The following is an 18,391-nucleotide window of genomic DNA, read 5'->3' as shown; positions in this document are numbered from 1 at the left end:
TCTTTATGTATATGTAGGGAATTTATAGGAAAATATGTACTTTATTGAATAAATTTTAAAAACTAAAATATATTTTATTTTAAAAAGAAAATAACGGACCTTTAACCTTACATGGCTAAAGTACTGATTATATATTTGCTGAGCTGACTTGACGGTTATGAAAATTGTATCAAGAGTTTTATTTTTTGACTTCAAAGCCTTCTTAATAAAGACTTTTTACTATATATGAATTCATGTGCTACCTACGGTGTCTCACTGCCTGCAGCCTCTCGGCGCCCGTTCCAGCGTCCTCAGGACTGGCCACCCTGCTCTGGTTTTGAGTTGTACGTCTGCCGGTCCGTACGTCTGTCGGCGGTGTGCTTTTCGGCAGGATTTACCCTCGGGTTCCTGTGTGCCGGGGGCACGGACCCTCCTGCAAACCCTGCGGCTGAGCCGTGACTCTCTGGGGCAGCCGGGGCGCAACGTGGGATGGGGCGATGGGGAAAACGCACCCCTCGAGCACCCGCTGGTCTCGCCGCTTCCCTGGGTGCCATCGTCCGGCATCGGGTCGCCGCGGCACGGTTTGCCGCCGTGTCTGGCTGTGCTGGGGCTGCTGCACGCCCCGCTGCCGCAGCTCTCCCCGGCCGCGCTGGGGTTTTCGAGGCAGCTGTCGGAAAGTGCCATCGACCCCTTTGGGGAGCGGTAACTACCGAAAGGCTGCCGGGGCGTCTGTTTTCTCCCTGGCTGAAAGCTCGGCTATTAATGGAGTTCCAGTCTGTGTCGACAGGCTGCACATGGCGCGAACCCGCCTACGTGATTTGTTAATGAGCCAAATGCCGCTGACAGCCCTTGGGCAATAAGGGATTCATTACTTTTTTTTCATCAGAAAATATCTTTGTGTGTTCCCTGTTGCAGAATGTGCTCACTTTTTTGAGGGGGGGGGGGGGGGGAGGGGCAACATTTTCATCGCCCCACTTGCCACGTTGGGCTAATCTGCTAGAGTGCGCGGGGTTACCGGAGCTGGCACCCTCTGGGATGGCTTTAGCATCCCCGGAGCTGTGCTAGCTTGGTAAAGCCAGCTGGGAAAAAAGCGGGTGCCAGCTTGGGTGCTCGGGGAGGGAGCGGAAACCGACGGGGACATCTGCCTCCTCCCGACAGGTAGATTTGTCCCTGTCCGTGCTGCGTGACCCTGCTGTGGGTCTGGCCGCCTTGTCCCCACGGGTGCTCCTGCTCCCAGCAAGGCGGTGCTGGTCACCGTCACCCACCTCTCGCCCTGCTTGGGCATCCCCTTGTCACTGTCCCCACCATCAGCCACCGCTGCGTGGTAGCCAGTCGCCCAGGCTTCGTTCGTCCTGGCTCTGCGGGGCTGGCTGGGCCACCGCAGGGGTGCGGGGACAGCAGGGACCTGCAGGCAGCAGCACCCACAGGCAGCGGGGACCCACAGGCAGCGGCACCCAGGAGTGGTGGCACCCACAGACAGTGGCACCCGTGGGCTGTGGGGACCCACAGGCAGCTGTCAGTACTCTGCCAGTGCTGTGGCCGCAGGTTTTCATCGTTACCGGAGTTTCTCTGTAACGAGGGGAGCGTGGAGTGCCCTGGATGGGTGACTTGGGGTGCACAAGATCAGAGCCCAGGGTGCCCTGGATGAGGGCAGTTTTGGGGTGTCCTAGATAGGAGGGGTCTTTGGGTGCCCTTGGTGGGCTCTTGGGGTGCCCCAGGTAGGGGGGGAGTTTGGGGTGTCCTGGGTGGGCAGGGGGGTCCCACATAAGGCTTCTCAGGATGTCCCAAGTGGGGTCTTGGGGTGCCCTTATGGGGATTCTGAGGTTGTCCTAAATGGGAGGGGTCTTGAGGTGCCCTGCACAGGGGGCACTTGGGGTGCCCGAGCTGGGAGGGATCTTGGGGTGTCGCAGCAGGGGGGGGAAACCAGTCCCAGCACCCTCCAGGTGTTCCTCTGAGCCTGGAGAGGGGCTGTGGGGCAGAACGGGAGGTAGACTGGGGCGGGCACATATAACACCCCCCCCACCCCCATCCCGCTCCAATTAGCGGCAATTAGTGGCCATAAAGAGGCTGCGGGTGAGGGGGGTGGGAGTGCTGGCAGTGGTGAGGGGGCTGCCATGGCTGCGGGGGACTTGTATGTGCAGGTGAGAGGTTCTGGGGGGGTCCTACCCTGGGGTGCTGCTGCCTGCAGGTCTGGGGTGCTTGTTGCAGACCTGGGGGGGGGGGTCTTTGTCCCTCTCCCAGGGGCTCAGCACCCCGGGTGGCTGCAGGTGCTGTGGCTTGGGGGACCTCCCTGCTGGTGCCTGGCTCGGTGGCACCTTGTGGGGTGCAGGGTGCTTGGGGGGGGGGGCATCAGCTGTGGGTCCAGCCGTGGGGTCCCTGCCCTCCGTGGGTGCTGCCGTGGGTGCTGCACCCCAGGTAGGCTGTTCGTAGGGCTCCCTGACACGCAGGGACCCGTGGCCTGGCAAGCAGCACCTCGTGGTGGTGCTTGTCACAGGTGAGAAGGGGTTGGTGCTGCCTGGGCACCCATCTGTCCTGCTTCTTGCCCAACTGGCCTGGCTGCTTTCATGCCCTGGATCCTGGCCCACATCCTCCTCCCTCTGCCTTGGAGCAGCTCTGCCTGTCGAGGATGCTTCTGCTGCGGGCAGGCAGCAGGGCGGGCTCTCGCTTCTCACTTTTGCTGCTGCGTATCCAAAATGATTACTACAGCTGTAGGGCAGACCCTAAACACGGTCCTTTCTCCCTGGATGTGCGTTAGTCTGTGGGGCTGGAGGGTACTGGTATTTCTGCAGAGGTCAGAGCGCAGCATCCATTGTTGTGGTGTGATTGAGGTGCTAACCTGGGCAAAGCAAGGAGGGTTTCTATGCTTAAGGCATTGTGGGTTGCCTTGTCCCGAATCACCGGCCAGGCTGGGACCGAAGTGGCTGCATGGCTCACTTAGCCAAGTGTCTGTGGAGCCCTGAGGTTAACTGCCAGCTCTCGCACCTTGTGCCAGCTCCCTGGTGTTCCCTTGGGGAGCGGCCGAGGGACGAGCTGAGAGCGCTGGCAAGGGATGCTCTTTTGTCCAGCTCCGATTTCAGACTAAAATCCGTTAGTGCCTTGCCGGGAAGCTGTACATAGTGCGATTTTCGCTCCCCCCAGTGGCTATTGCTCATAAATGATAATGGCTTCTTGTTACCGCTCCTCTGCTGAGTCTCTTTGTCAGCTGCAAATTCAGACATTCAATCTTCTGATGTCTCCTTGGATGTGAACCCAAAGTTCAGCCCCTTCCTTCCCCCTTCCCAGACTTCCAGCCTGTTCAGTGCTTGTTTGATCAACTTTAATGATGCATTAACACATGTGCTTTGCACGCTGCAGACCTGGAAACGTTTGCTGTGAGCCAAGTTCCCTGGATTTGCAAAATCAGCGAAACCAGGATGGTTTTTCAGGCCCTGGTTTGTAGCAAGAGGCTGGCCCCAGCCTACTGGGGTAGGAGTGTGATATGTTAGAGCCCTGTCTAGTGCTCAGTAGCTCCCAGAGTTGGTGGAAAGAGATCCATGCTCCCATCTCAGCCTGAGAGCAAAGCTGCAACTGTGAGATTCCTTCCCCTTCCCCACCTTTTTAAGCTTGCAGCACGGCCTCATCTCTGCCTGCTCAGAGCAGCAGGAGGTCCTGACCCCCTGGAAGCAGTCCCTGTTTCCCAGTCCAGCAGAAGGTGCTGGGAAGGTGCCTGACAGCTCAGAGCAGGGCTGCGGGGACAGCAGGAGCTGTGGCTCCCTGGCCTGGGAGCACAGGTCACCCCATGCCAGTTTGGGGTTGGGTATTCAACTTCTTGCCACTTGATGGGTTTCCTGCAGCAGGTTTTTGAGTTTTTTTTGGCTTAGTTTTTACCTCTCTACCCCTGTGGCGTTGCACCGCTTTGCTCATGCTGAGTGTGGGATCCCCTATTCCCTGAGGGGTGGCTCCAAAGTGGCTTTTTCCAGGTGTGAGGGAGGTGTTAATGCTCAGGTCTGGGTGCAGAGGGAAGTCAGGGCTCACCATGCTGCAGAACTCCCACTTCATCAGCACCTGCTGTCTGCAGAGGGGAAACTGAGGCTGCTGCCTGTAGCAGGCAGGGAGCACTGGTCCCAGGGGTGCCAGCTGGTCCCTCACACAAGGCTGCCCACTGTGGCTGGCCCCAGGGGGCTGCAAATTTGGGGGGGCGAAAAGAGTATGGGTTGATTTTTCTTATTTTTTTTTTCCTTACCACTGTCCTTATGCTCTGGCTTGTAGCTGGGTCTGCAGAGCTGGTGACGGTGTCTGGATCCACTCAGTAGTTAGCAAGGGATCTGTACTACAAATATCTGCTTTCAAGCCTGCTATCTCTGCCCAGCCAAACCATGCGGCTGCATCTCCAGCACACTGGGTGTTCAGAAATGCCTGTGCTCGGCATCTTCTGTGTTTCCAGAAACCTTCCCTGCAGCAGCAGGAGTGATCACATCCTTGGGGTGAGGCAGAGGCAGCCCCCTGTACCAAGGGCAGGAGAGGTGCTGACCTTCCTGGGGTGGGCAGCAGAGCTGGAGAGAAGTGGGGTTCCAGCAAAGGCACCTTCCTGCACATCTGGAGAGCAGCTGGGTAAGGACCCCTGCCTGCAGGAGCCAAGGGGCCGTGGGGCACCTAGCAGGGTGCTGGGTCCCATGGTTCACCCCACTACGGTGATGCTGAGCATTGGGTTGACTGTCCTAAGTGAGAACCATGGGGAGGCTGGTGGCCAAATGCTTTCCCTGTCTCTTGGCTGTGGCTTTCTGCAGGGATCCCCTCCCTCCTGTGTCCCTGCAGGGTGCCCGGGTGTGGATCCCTGACTGTGTCGAAGTCTGGAGGGTGGCAGAAGTAACCAGAGGCTACAAGGAAGGAGATGCCATTCTCTATCTCTGCCTGGAAGACGGCTCGGTAAGGCTGGAGCTGTGCAGCCCAGCAGGTCCCTCCTGTGCTTGCCACATGGTTGGGCATCCTCAGATGGGAGATAGTTCACCTCTGTACCCCCAAACCAGCCTGGGCTCCTCAGCAGGGTGCAGAGAGGCTCAAACACTGCCTGGATGTGTCCCATCTGATGTCTGAGCAGGAGCCCAGATGTCTTTGGCTGTGTCTGGCACACCATGTCCTGTGTCCCCTGACTGCCCAGTGAGCTGGTCCTCACTGCCTGCTCCTGCCTGACTTCCCAAAAGGCCTCTAGCTCAGCTCACCGTGCTGGCTGGGCTGTGATTCCTGGTGACTAACAGCCCAAGCACAACCTGCAGACAGCATCCCTCCTGCTGTGCCGCTTCCCACAGACCCACCCTGGCTTTGCAGGGCTGGCTGACCCCACTCAGCACTTGTCCTGCTCTGTCTCCATCCCTGCAGGCACTGGCCTACCCCATCGAGTCCCAGCTGCCACCTCTCTGCAACCCCGACTGCCTCTCAGGCGCTGATGACCTGGTGGCCCTGAGCTACCTGCATGAGCCAGCTGTGCTGCACTCGCTCCGCCGGCGCTTTCTGGAAGCTAATGCCATCTACACCTACTGCGGTGAGCTCCGTGCACCCCCTCTGCTCCCCATCCTATGCCCTTTCCCTGCGGCTCCCTGGGACAGGTCCCCCCCCGCTCCTGCCCTTTGCACAGCACTCTTCCTCCAGGTGTCATCCTCGTCGCTATCAACCCCTACAAGCCGTTGCCCATCTATGAGGAGGAGGTGATTTATGCCTACAGCGGCCACGAAATTGGGGACATGGATCCCCACATCTTTGCTTTGGCAGAGGAGGCATACAAGCAGATGGTGAGGTGAGTGTCATGTGGGAGCAGCCCTGGGGTTGCAGTGGGGACATGACTCTGGTCTGTCTGTGGAGACCGGTCCTGTTGGCACGTCCCCAGCTCACGTCCCTGTCTGGCAGGTTTGGGAAGAACCAGTCCCTCATCATCAGCGGTGAGTCAGGTGCAGGGAAGACTGCATCAGCCAAGTATGCCATGAGATACTTCACCACTGTTGGGGGCTGCCTGTGTGACTCCAGCATGGAGGAGAAGGTGCTGGCCTCCAGTCCCATCATGGAGGTGGGTCCCCCTGGGTCCCCAGGCTCTGCATGAGGAGAGCTGGGGTGTCCCTGCAGGTTCTGCCTGTGCTCCTCATGGCCTGTATCCCTGATGTGTTGCTGTGTCTGTCCACCCCTGTAAAATTGGTGGCAGAGACTGAACTTCTCCAGAGCACCTGGGGATCTGGGGCCAGTTAAACCTCCTGCCTTCCTTTTTCTCCAGGCCTTTGGGAATGCAAGGACAACCAGGAACGACAACAGTAGTCGCTTTGGGAAGTACATTGAAATCGGCTTCAGCCAAGCACGTGTCACAGGGGCCACCATCAAAACCTACCTGCTGGAGAAGTCCCGTGTCACCTTCCATGTGGGTCTCTGGGGTGGCATGGGGACAGGGCTGGGCGGGAGCCCCAATCCTCAGAGCGGGAGGGTGCTCCTCTTGGGTATCCCCCAGGGAAGCAACCCCAGTGCTGCTGAGTCGAGCTGGGAGAGGGGAAGGTGTCCCTTGTCCCCAAATCTGGGGCTGCAGCACTGCTACAGGGGAGCAGGGTGACCCAAGATGACCTGGCTTCTCAGTGATTTTTCTTGCTCATCTACAGGCGAAAGCAGAGAGGAACTACCACATCTTCTACCAGCTCTGTGCCTCGGCCACCCTGCCTGAGCTCCAGGGCCTGGGTCTCCGTGAGTGCCCCCAGGAGCCCTGTGGCACAGCTCGTTGCCAGCCTGTCCCATGCTGGGCAGTGCCAGGCCTTCCTGCCCTCCCCAGCTGGATGCTGGAGAAGAATCTGTGGCTGATGGGCCCCCCGGGGTGGGATAAGGGTGGTTGGGAGCCCTGTGGGGCAGGTTGTGCTGGTTCACAGCCTGACACATCTCGTCCACAGGTGGGGCAGAGTCCTTCCACTACACCTCCCAGGGCCAGTGCACTGCTGCCCAGAACACCAACGACGTGGCTGACTTGGACAGCACGCGGCATGCCTTCTCGCTCCTGGGTACTGGCTGGGCATGAGTGGGGAGGGGGCAGGCAGGGCTGGTCCCCAGGGCTGGTTGTCCCACTGCCCTCACACCAGTGCTGGTGTAGGAGTGCTGGTGCCAGACATCCCAGTGCTGGGGAGCCTGGCTATCTACTGGCCGTTCCCATCCCTCCGGTTTGTGTGATGCAGGGGGGGGTCAGACCAGCATGGGGTGGGGGGAGCCTGGGGAGTCCCTCATGCCTGTGCTGTGCCCGCAGGTGTCCCTGAGGCCAACCAGCTGGAGCTATTCAGCATCCTGGCTGCCATCCTGCACCTAGGCAACATTGTGGTCAGAGGGAGGGACCGCCGTGGAGATGGCTGCTTCGTGGAGGTGGGTGAGAGCTTGCTGCCTGTACCCTGCATCCCAAACTGGCCCCTGAGCTGTGCTGGCTGCAGGAGCCACATCTCGGCAACACTGCGGTGACAGGTTCTGTCTCTTTGCAGCCTGCTGATAAGGCCCTAGGGCTGTTCTGCACACTGCTGGGCGTGGAGGCATCGCAGGTGATGCGCTGGCTCTGCCACCGCAAGCTGGTCACTGCTGGTGAGACCTACCTGAAGCCCCTCTCCAGGCAGCAGGCGCTCGACTCCCGGGATGCCCTGGCCAAGCATATGTATGGGCAGGTCTTCAGGTGGATGGTGAGCAGGGTCAACCGTGCCCTGCGGTCACCGGAGGGCCACCGTACCTCCATTGGCATCCTGGACATCTATGGGTAAGAGCAGGTCCCCTCTCCTGGGCTGCCTGGAAGACCATGGTCCTGCTCCTGCATTAGCTGTGGCTGCAGGTCTGCAGCCACCAGCTGGGACATGGGGCAGTACCTGTGTCTGGCTGGGTTGGCTCTGCCTGGCAGCTGCCTCAAGCAGGTCTCTGCTTCCTGCAGGTTTGAGATGTTTGAGCTCAACAGCTTTGAGCAGTTCTGCATCAACTATGCCAATGAGAAGCTGCAGCAGCTCTTCAACCTGGTGGGTATCACCCAGATGTGTGTCCTTGCTGGGAGTCAGCGAGGGTGGGCCCTGCACAGCCCTGCTGTGTTGTTGCTTTTGGTGCTGTCTGCCTTGAATCTGGCTGGTGCCTCAGTCTCCCCAAATGTGGACCTCTGGGAGGCTGCTGGAGCTGGGCATGGTCCCTTCCTTTCTCCCAAAGTGCTCCTGCTCCAGGAGAAGGGCTGCTCAGCTGTCTTATGGAAACCAAGCTGCTGCCTGGTGGCTGGTCACCTTTGTCCCCTCCTGGCTCAGTCCTGCTCTGTTCTCCCTGCCCTCCAGCATGTCTTCAAGCTGGAGCAGGAGGAGTATGTGGCTGAGGAGATCCCTTGGGTCTTCGTTGACTTCTGTGACAACCAGCCATGCATTGAGCTCATCGAAGGCCGGCTTGGCATCCTGGACCTGCTGAATGAGGAGTGCAAGGTGGGTGAGGGATGCCAGGAGCAGGCTGCTGTGGCTACCCAGAGCCCCCCTGCTGCCCCTTCTGACCCCTTTGCCTTTCAGATGCCCCAAGGCAGTGATGGGAGCTGGGCCCAGAAGCTTTATCAGACCCATCTCAGCAGCTCCCACTTCCAGAAGCCCAAGAGGCCCACGGATGCTTTCGTTGTCTGCCACTTTGCTGGCAAGGTAGGGAAAGCTGTGGCAGTGCAGCCCTGGGTGGGGAGGGCTTGGGGGTGGCTCTGCACTAATGGGCACGCAGCCTGCCCTGTCTAGAGCTGGTGGTGGCTAGTGGTCCTGAGTGCTGTGGCAGCTGTCTGCACCCTCCTAGGTTGGGAAATGGATCCTGCTGGCTCCGCTGCTGCTAAGCGCTGGGCTGCAACTCTTTAACTGAGGGTAAAAAATATGGAAACTCTGGCTGTGATGGTTCTCATCGGTAACCTTGCAGCAGGGCAGGAGCCAGGCAGTGTGGCCACCACCAGCTCTGACTCCTGCAAGGACTTCTTCCAAAAGCCTTGGAGTGTGTCCAAGCAGGGCCCTGCACTGGTCTGAGAAGCTGCAGGCTAATGTTTGTGCTTGCCTTGTCTCCTGCCAGGTGGAATACCAGTGTGATGGGTTTGTGGAGAAGAACAGGGACGCTGTGCCCGAGGAGCTGGTGGGGCTGCTGCGAGCCAGCAAGGTGAGAGCCACCCTGAGTAGGGGCTGTGTAGGGCAGAGCCTGGCTGGCTTGTGGCCTTGGGAGCCTGGGGCTGGGAAGGACTGATGGTATAGGAGGCATAAGCTGTGCAGAACAAATCCCTGTCTGTTTGCTGGCACAGCTGGTCATGCTGGTCATGGTCAGGGTGCCCTGAGATGTGGGTGCTGCCCACCCTGTTCCCCTGCCTTGGGACTCCCCATCTTGGGGGACACCATAGCCATGTCCCTGCTGAGAGGGCTGGAGGGTCCTGCTGCTTCCAGGTCTGTAACACCATCCCTTCTCCTTTCTACCCTGCTTGGCCCCGGCAGAAGGTAAGGGACAACTTGGAGGGCTCTTGAACACACCTAGGAAGGTGCCTGTGGCTTGCACTTAGTTTTTCCTGGGGGAAGCAGTGGGCAGGGGCACAGCTGGATCTGGCACATCTGGGCTGTAGCAGGGCAGAGGACTGTGCACTGGGCTGGCCTCTGTGGAGCCTGTGGTCTCCTGGGCTCTGTCTCCTGGTGGTGATGGCTCTCTGGGTATGGGGTGATGCTTGCTGCAAGGTCTGCCTGGCTCTCACAGCTCTGCTCTGTGCAGTCTGCCCTGCTTGCTGAGCTCTTCCTGGAGGAAGGGGATGGCCCCACATCCCTGCAGTCCCGCAGGTCCAGTGGGCCCAGGATGGCTGGTCGCCCTAGCCGCAGATCGTTGCCCAACAGCCAAAAGAGCAAGAAGTCCATCTCCAGCCAGGTATGGGGTGGGGGGGGAAATGTGTGCTGGCCCCAGACAACCGGTGCTAGGGCAGCCCCAAGGAGGACCTGTGTGTGTCCTGGCCTGGGGAACCCCACAAGCCCCAGGATGTTTCTGCTTGCCCTGACAATGCTTGCTGTGTCCTCTGCAGTTCAAAGCCTCCCTGAAACGGCTGATGGAGATGCTGGGCAGCACCACACCGCACTACATCCGCTGCATCAAACCCAACGATGGCAAGCAGCCCTTTGTGTGAGTGCCTTGGCCAGGGAGGCTGGAGGGGCTGGGGCTGGGGCCACTGTGGGGCACTGCTGTCCCTCCAATCTGTGTCCCTGTTGCTCTGGCCCTGCATAGCTTGGAGTGTGCCAAGCTGACTGGGACACATCCTAGAGAAGCCCCTCTTTGCCCCAGGTTTGACTCTAGGCGAGCAGTGGAGCAGCTACGAGCCTGTGGGGTCCTGGAGACCATCCGGATCAGTGCCTCAGGCTACCCCTCCAGGTACCCTCCCTGCTTCAGCAGTCCCCTGGGTGCTTCTCCCCCTCTCCAGCCACAGCACCTCTGACCCCCCTCTGTCCTCCACAGGTGGACGTATCAGGAGTTCTTAGAGAGGTACAGGGCTCTGGTGAGCAGAGAGGAGCTGATGGACACTGATGAGAAGCAGATCTGCAGCCTTGCCCTTGAGAGACTGCTTCAAGTAAGGGTCCTGCTTGGGGGGGGGGGGTGCAGCTGTGGTACCAGCATATTCCTTGCAGATGCTTCTCCCCATGGGTGGGTGCCCAGTGGGGTACAGAAATGGGTGAGCTGGGAGCCAGGGAGGTTGGATGGAGAGATCAGTGGCATGAGGAGCTTGGGGAGCCTGGTTGGGGTACGCGTTGTCCCTGGGACTGACTCCAGCCTTGCATGCAGGACCCCAGCAAGTACCAGTGTGGGAAGAGCAAGGTGTTTTTCCGGGCTGGCCAAGTGGCTTACCTGGAAGAGCTGCGGTACCGTCGGCTGAGGTCAGCCTGTGTCCTGCTGCAGAGGCACCTGCGGGGCTGGCTGGCACGGATGCGCTTTCAACGGGCACGTGTCGCAGCAGTCTGCCTGCAGCGCCATGCGCGGGGCATGTTGGCCCGGAGGTGAGTGGAGTCTGGGGCTGGGTGGGGGGGGGAACTGCAATGAGCTGAGACAGATCTCAGTCTTGGTGTGACCTAGCAGTTGTACTGGCTCTGGGCTGGGCTTTGACCTGGGTGGCCCTGTGGTATGGACTGGGCTGCAGGCTCTGCCACCCCCTGCCCAGCTCTATGCCCTCCCTGCAGGTTCACCAGGATGCTGCGAAGGACCAGGGCTGCCGTGACGCTGCAGAAGACCCTGAGGATGGTTCTGGCCCGGCGCTCCTACCTACGCGTGCGCCGGGCTGTCATCACCATCCAAGCCTTTGCCCGGGGCATGTTTGCCCGGCGTCTTTACCAACAGGTAGGAGCCTGGCAGGGCAATGGGGGCCCTGATCCCACCTGGGGGGGACCTGTCCTGCTGGCGGTGCCACTGCCCCATCTCTCCCTCCACAGATGGTGTGGCACCAGAAAGCTGTGGTGATACAGGCTGCTGTCAGGGGCTGGCTGGCCCGGACCCACTACACCCGCCTGCGTAGGACTGTCATCTACCTGCAGTGCTGCTACCGCCGGGTGCAGGCACGCCGGGAGCTGCGGTGGCTGCGTATCAAGGCACGCTCGGTCGAGCACTACAAGCAGCTGCACAAGGGCATGGAGATCAAGGTGATACAGCTGCAGTGCAGGCTGGATGAGCAGGTGGGTGCTGGTTTTCAGTGCTTTGTGGGTCCCAGGGTGGGGGGGCAACTGCTTTTTGCTGACCACTTCTTATCAGTCCCTGTGCAGCTGAAACCATGCCTGCCCTTGTCTTCAGTCCTCTCCTGGCCCTGGGGTGGGAGCTGACCCTGCCTGACATGTATCCCCAGGCAGGAGTTGTGCATCTGGGTTTCATTCCTGGGCTTTCAATGCTCCTGATGGACAGGGGGTGGTGGCCCTGGGGATGGGCTGTGCACCTTCCTGGGTGCTTGGTTGGGTGCAGCCCTGCAGCACGGTGTCGTGTGCTGGGAACTGTTCCGGCATACCATGTTCTCCCATCCGTTCCTGCCGGCAGCATCTGCTGTTGCCATCTGGGTGAGTGTCTCTGCTTCAGCTGTCACCACTCTTTCTGGGGTGTCTGTGGAGCGGGAGGGAGGGCTCCTGGGGTGTGATCCTGTTTTTGGTGGTTGGGGGAAGCAGGGCTGGAGAATCCTGCTGCTGGGGCTGGCCAGGAGGTGGGTAATGGGCTGTAAAGCCATGGCAAAGCTTATGCATGGCTCCATGTGGGACGGCATGTCATGGAGAGCTGCTGTCCCAGGCCTGAGCTCTCTTTGAGGTGATACCAGAGGCTCAGGGCTCCAAGCAGATGGGTGGGAAATGGGATATCGAGGTTCATTGCAGAAGTGCAGCCTGAGTATGCATAGGCTCTCGCTGATGGGAGATGTGGGGATATGCCCTTGTTTCCGCCCACCTGCCTGACGTGCTCTGCCCATTGACCCAAGGCCCAGGAGAAGCAGCGGCTGGCGGAACAGCTCTCGGGGCTGAACGCTGCCCATGCCGAGGAGGTGCAGCGCCTGCGGGCTGAGATGCAGCAGCTGAGAGAGGATGCTGCCCGTGATGCCCAGGTCCAGCAGCTGCAGGAACGGCTGGCCGAGCTGGAGAAGCACAGCGTGAAGAGCTGCCTGGGCCAGGAGGTTGAGGAGCTCAGGCAGGTCTGTCTGTCTGGGGATGCTCTTGCTCTGCTGGGGCTCCAGGGGTGTCTCGGGGGACCTGGCAGCGTGCTTTGCTTCCTGCTGTGGGGTGGTCCCTGGAGGAGACCTGGCAGCCAGAACTGGCCCCAGGTAAGGCTCTGGCTGTACCTGCCCCTCTGCTTTCCCACAGCGCTTGGCAGAGGTGGAAGCCGTGAAGTTGCAGCTGGGGGAAGAGAGGGATGCCCTGATCCAGCGCATGTTGGAGCAGTCACAGGATCTGGAAGGTAAAAGGGGTCTTCTGATCCCCTCATCCCATTCCCCTGGATATGGATTGGTCATCTAGGCTCAGTGTGTTCCTGAATGTCCCCTCACAGAGGGGTCCTGACTTTCCCTGTCCCCATTCCCTGCTGTGTCCATCCCCACAGAGCAGCACCAGCGTGCGGCACGGGAGAGCCAGGGGCTGCTGCAGGAGCTGGAGGAGGAGCGGGCACGCTACCAGAGCCTGGTGCAGGAGTATGCCCGCCTGGAGCAGGGCTACGAGAACCTGCGGGATGAAGTGGCCTTCTACAGGGTGAGGGGCTGGCAGGGATGCAGGGAGGCTCAGGGCAACCCCTCTGTCGGCTCCTTATGGGGAGTAAGCAGTGCTGGCTGGTCCAGGGCACCCTCTCTGGGAGAAGTGGGCTCCCCAGCTCATGTGCTGGGGATCTCCAAGCCAAGGTATCCTCCTGAGGCTACCGCTGCTCTGCCCTAGCTGATGAACCAGCAGGTGCTTGGGGTGCGGGGGAACAACCTTGTCCTTCTCTCACCTCTCAGCAAAGCACCTTGAGACGGTCCCTTTCGTCAGAGAGCTTCTTGGGCTCCGAGAGCAGCTACTTGTCCTCCATGTCTACAGCTCCCTCACGAGACGGCTCCGACCAGCAGGCTGAGGCTAGTGGTGACACTGGTGGGGACAGTGTGGTGGGGGTGACAAGTGGACTGTCCCTTCCCCTGGCTATGGGGACAGCTGTGCCCTGGGGCTCCTGGCTGGTACCTGGTCCCATCGGGAAGGGGTGTCTGTGGGTGTTCTGGTGCTGGTGCCCAGCGCTGTCTTCTGTGCCAAACCCTGTCTCCGCACCCAGGGGCTGGAGGAAGGCTGGCAGCCGGTGCCAGAGGGGCTGCAGCCACAGCCCAGTGGTGAGGCACCGCTGAAGAGCAGTGTGGGCCAGGATCCCTTTGAGAAGGCATATCTGCTCCTCCTGGGGCAGTTCAATGCTGTTAATGAGGAGCTGGCCCGGACCCGGGAGGAGCTGAGGAGGTCCAAGGCCCCTGTGGAGCTGGAGGAGAGGAAACCCTTGGATTTCTTCAAGCGCAGGGTAAGCCCTTGCTCCACTGCTGTAAGCAGCCCAGATCTAGGCTAGCAGGGCTGGCCTCACCCTGCTCTCCTCTACCTGCAGAACATAGCTGAGATGCTGGGGCTGGGCAGGAGCCCAGGGAAGGTGGTAGTGGATGATGACCTGAAGCATGCATATGATGCGGTGCAGGTTGCCAACAGGTGAGTGTGGTCCCAGGGAGATGGTCCCCAGCTGAGGCTGGTTTCCCCACAATGGACTGTTGGATCCATGCTGCTGGTGAGGCTTTCCCTGGTATTTGAGCCAGCTGTGGCTTGGGTTGCAGCTGCCTGGCCTCTGGGGTGCTGGGCAGCTGCAAATCCTTTTTTGAACCAGCCATCCCCTCACATGCTATGGGCACCGTAGCTCCAGTGGGACAGGGAAAGCAAGGGCAGCCTGCCTCTTGCTGCCCAACTGGGTGTGGGGTAGCCCTGGCTCTCCTTCCCTTCTCTCCAGTGTACCCAGCTGTGTTTTCCTGAAGGGCTGAACCATCCCCAACTTGATCTGAGCACAAGCAAACCCACTGCATGAGCAGACTGGATGCCCTGGGCTCAACAGGAGCCTCCTAAGAGGGCAGGACTGGTGCAGCCTGTTCCTGGACTGTGCCATGTGTGGTCAAGGCTCAGTGCAGCCAGATGGGAGATGCTCTATTAGCACAACTGGGTCTGTGCTGCCCCCAGGGTGCCCCGGACCAGCTCTTAGGCTTCAGGGGAGAAATACCTCCTCAGCAGCCTCCTCAAGAGATGGGGTGTGGGAGCTGAAAGGGGTTGGTGCCTCAGTTTCCCTGAATGCATGTGTGCAGGCTGCTGGCGAGTCAGCTGCGGGAGGAGAAGCAGCAGCACGAGGAGGAGGTAGAAGGGCTGCACCTCGATATCTGCTCACTCAAGCAGCTGAGCCAGCAGCAGGCAGCCCTCATCCAGGACCTGCAGCGGCACCAGGGGCAGGAGGGGCTGCAGCACCATGTCCTGCAGCTCAAGGAGGAGAACTGGGTAAGGTGGGAGTGGGTGGGCAGGACTGGGCTTGGGGCTGGCTTCCATCCCTTTGCCCTGTGGTGAGCTGCAGCAGCCCCTTTGGGAGCAATGCGGGGGCCCCTGCTGCATCCCCCCAGCTCTGCTCCACTCGCTGGGTGCTGGTGGGGGTGTCCAGCTGAGAGAGGCTGGCTGAGCCCTACTGGGGCTGTCCCTGCCCAGGAGCTGGCCCAGAAGCTGGAAAAGCAGGAGAGGACTACACTGAAGCTCCAGAAGCAGCTGAGAGCCTATGCGAAGCAGATCCAGGAGTTCACAGGCAAGTGCCTGCACAGGAGGCAGGCATGGGGCTAGCTGGAGGGTCACTAGCCTCAATGTGGGGAGCGGAGTCCCCCCTGAACAGAGATGCTGGGGGCCATCTGCTTGGACTGAGCTGGGGGGACCTGATGTGGGTCCCACAGCCCAGGACACAGCAGGATGTGACCTGTGTTCCTCTCCCCCAGTGAAGAGAGAAGCTACTGGGCCAGTGCAGAAGTTGGCAGCGCCTGCTGTGGTCGTGTCCCAGTCCCCCGTGATCCCGTCCCTGGCTGGGCTGTCCCAGGCCATGCTAGCATGGAGGATGGAGGATGAAGGGCGCATTATCAAGGCTGTCATTACAGGTAGGATTTGGAGAGATGGGAACTCCTTACTCCAGTTTGGTCCCTGCTAGGATTTCTTGCCAACCTCTGTGTAAGCTCATCCTTTCACTGTTGCTGGGGCAGCATCCTGCCTGGCTCAGGACCAGCTTTCCATAGCTGCCTGGATCCCAACTGTCCTGCTTTCCCCTGCAGACTACAAACCGCAGAGCAGCCCCGGAGCTCTCCCAGACCTGCCAGCCTACATCCTCTTCCTGTGCTTCCGACACGCGGACCACTGCTGTGATGAGCCACGGGCCCGCTCGCTCCTGGATGCGGCCATCAATGCCATTAAAAGGGTCATGAAGGTGCTGGACTTGGAGGCGTGGGTTGGGCTGAGGAGCAAAAGCTTCAGTGGCTAAGCTGGGGGTGGCCCTGGGGCAGCAGCCTGGCCCCCAGGGCACAGTGTGTGCCTGACTGCAGCATCCAGCCTGAGCATCTCTTGGGGTGAGGGGTGCCCCTGGGTGCTGCACGGCTCCTGTGAGAGGATCCGACGTCTCTGTGCCCCCACAAGCCCTCACAGGCTGCAGCTAGCCACGTGGCTTACGGAGGTACTATGGGGCATGAGGGCTTGCTGCTGTCACTGCTAGAGCCCTGCTGACCCCGGTGCTCTCGGTTTCCCTCCTGCAGAAGCACAGTGATGACTTTGACGTGGTGGCACTCTGGCTCGCCAACACCTGCCGGCTCCTGAACTGCCTGCGCCAGTATAGCCAGGATGAGGTAGGGCTGGGCTGGAGGGGGTCTGACACCTCCTGGGGAAGGGTGGGAGCTTAGCGGGGACGGGGTTTGTCCCCACCTGGGGCTGCATCCTCTTTGCCCCCAACTCAGGTAGGCAGGGATGTGCTGGGCTGACACTGCTTCATGCTTGCTTGGGGACCCTGTAACTGTGTCCCCTGGTACTGCTGGCTCTGACGCAGCCTGTGCCCACAGACCTACTGGCAGGGGAATACGGTGCGGCAGAATGAGCATCGCCTGCAGAACGTGGACCCTCAGAGCTCCTGCTGCAGCCTGGGTGCCCTGGCTGTCCAGCTCTACCAGCAGCTCATCCGCACTGCTGAGAAGCGCCTCAAACCCATGATTGGTATGGCCTGGGCTTGGGGGGCTCACTCGTGGGATACTGGTTCAGGGAGGGAGTGCTGTGCTCAGCTGTGTGAACTACCTGCTCTGTTACAGAGGTTGTACCCAGAGGGGGAAGATAGGCTCTGAATTGGGGGCCCCCTTTTATGAGGGACCAATTGCTCCTTAAGCATGCTGGCTTGGAGGAGGTGGCTGGGGAGCTCAAGTGGGTTCAGCACCCCAGGGACCTTGGGCTGCATCTCTGGGGAGCTCTATTTCCCCCATGCCCCACTTTGCAGTCTTGTGGAGCAGGACCAGCACCTGGGCTAGCCTAGACCAGCTATCCTGGAGGTGTCATTGACCCCTGCATCCCCAACTGGGACACAGAGCCAAGGAGCAGTGTACTGGCCACTTGAGGCACAACGCAGGGTCTCTGCCTCGTTATGATGAGCCTTTTCTACCCTTTAGTTGCTGCCATGCTGGAGAGTGAGCCCATTCAGGGCTTGTCCTCCTCCTGCCCTCCTGGCCACCGCCGGTCCTCGGCAGCCCCTGCCCACACCCTGCCTGAGCTGCTGCAGCAGCTGGGCTCCTTCCATGCAGCGCTGGACCGCCATGGGCTGGCCCCCAGTGTAGGGCACCAGGTTCTGCGCCAGCTCTTCTTCCTCATCAGTGGCACCACCCTCAACTACCTGCTGCTGAGAAAGGACACGTGCTCCTGGAGCTGTGGCATCCAGCTCAGGTCAGTCCCTGTCCGGGACAGGTGTAGCTGGGGGAGCTGGGACGTGGCCCCTGCCTCACCCTGACCTGGTCTCCCCGGCAGGTACAACATCAGCCAGTTGGAGCAGTGGCTGCGGGCAGAGGGGCTGCAGCAGAGCGGGGCCTGTGAGGTGTTGGAGCCCCTGGTCCAAGCTGCCCAGCTGCTGCAGGTGAAGAAGGTGACAGAGGAGGATGCTGGAGCTCTTTGCAGCCTGTGCACGGTGCTGTCGACCCAGCAGGTACTGGCTGGGGCTCGCTGCCTGCTGGGCACTCATCCTGGGACTCCTTGGCCTCCCTGGGTGCACCAGGGATGTACTGGGGTGGGGGCCATGCCATATCCAGGAGCGTCTGGATGTGTCCAGCCCTTCCCTGTTCATGGTCTCTGCCTTTGTCTCCAGGTTGTGAAGATCCTCCGGGCTTACACCCCAGCTGTCGGGCTGGAGGAGCGCATCAGCCCCAGCTTTATCAGCAGCGTGGAGGTAAGTGGGACTTGGCGTCCAGTGCTGGGGGGGGGGGGCTGTCCCACATGGCCCCCCTCACTGGGGCAGCCCTGGATGTGAGCACTGTGTCCCCACAGAAAAAGCTGCAGGACCAGTATGGAGGGGGACCCAGCCAGCTCCTGGTGGATACCAGCCACCTCTTCCCTGTGCACCTGCCCTTCACCACCTCCCCCCTGCACCTGGATGAGCTCCGCATCCCTGATGCCCTCAACCTGGCCTTCCTTATCCGTCTCTGAGCCCAGGTCTGGCCCTGGGTCACTGCCAGTGCCCTGTCAAGGGGTGTCTGAAGCCCCTGAGGTGTGGGAAGGCCATGAAGGCTGGGGGGACAGCACTTTTATGTGTACCGTTCTTCTGGGAAGTTGTTTATTTATTGAAACTCAGGTGCCTTGTTTGTGGCACAGCCAGGGCCCACGGCAGTCCTGTGCTGGGGCTTTTGGTCACTTTTTAATCCTTTGGAGTTAATAAAAGTCTTTGCAGATAA

At 60.2% G+C, this 18,391-nt stretch overlaps 1 protein-coding gene across 1 annotated transcript; it reads left to right on the top strand.

Annotated features, from left to right (window-relative positions):
• Positions 1 to 2,093: 2,093 nt before the first annotated feature.
• On the top strand, positions 2,094 to 18,146 carry LOC104831186 (unconventional myosin-Vb-like). The gene is made up of 38 exons (XM_010566584.1): positions 2,094 to 2,120; positions 4,774 to 4,884; positions 5,335 to 5,497; positions 5,605 to 5,749; positions 5,860 to 6,016; positions 6,218 to 6,358; positions 6,591 to 6,672; positions 6,873 to 6,980; positions 7,220 to 7,332; positions 7,446 to 7,711; positions 7,880 to 7,961; positions 8,262 to 8,402; positions 8,484 to 8,606; positions 9,013 to 9,096; positions 9,423 to 9,425; positions 9,691 to 9,840; positions 9,992 to 10,089; positions 10,249 to 10,335; positions 10,420 to 10,531; positions 10,744 to 10,955; positions 11,136 to 11,292; positions 11,385 to 11,624; positions 12,404 to 12,613; positions 12,783 to 12,876; positions 13,018 to 13,163; positions 13,406 to 13,519; positions 13,711 to 13,944; positions 14,026 to 14,123; positions 14,762 to 14,948; positions 15,150 to 15,249; positions 15,428 to 15,583; positions 15,755 to 15,906; positions 16,229 to 16,318; positions 16,529 to 16,679; positions 17,123 to 17,393; positions 17,475 to 17,649; positions 17,809 to 17,889; positions 17,988 to 18,146. Exons 1-38 carry the CDS (start codon positions 2,094 to 2,096, stop codon positions 18,144 to 18,146), a joined length of 5,220 nt encoding a protein of 1,739 aa, XP_010564886.1.
• Positions 18,147 to 18,391: the final 245 nt, after the last annotated feature.

This window comes from Haliaeetus leucocephalus, unplaced genomic scaffold (genome assembly GCF_000737465.1).
Source record: "Haliaeetus leucocephalus isolate CR32 unplaced genomic scaffold, Haliaeetus_leucocephalus-4.0 Scaffold215, whole genome shotgun sequence".
Classification (NCBI taxonomy): domain Eukaryota; kingdom Metazoa; phylum Chordata; class Aves; order Accipitriformes; family Accipitridae; genus Haliaeetus; species Haliaeetus leucocephalus.
This window is presented reverse-complemented; position numbering and strand designations above follow the sequence as displayed.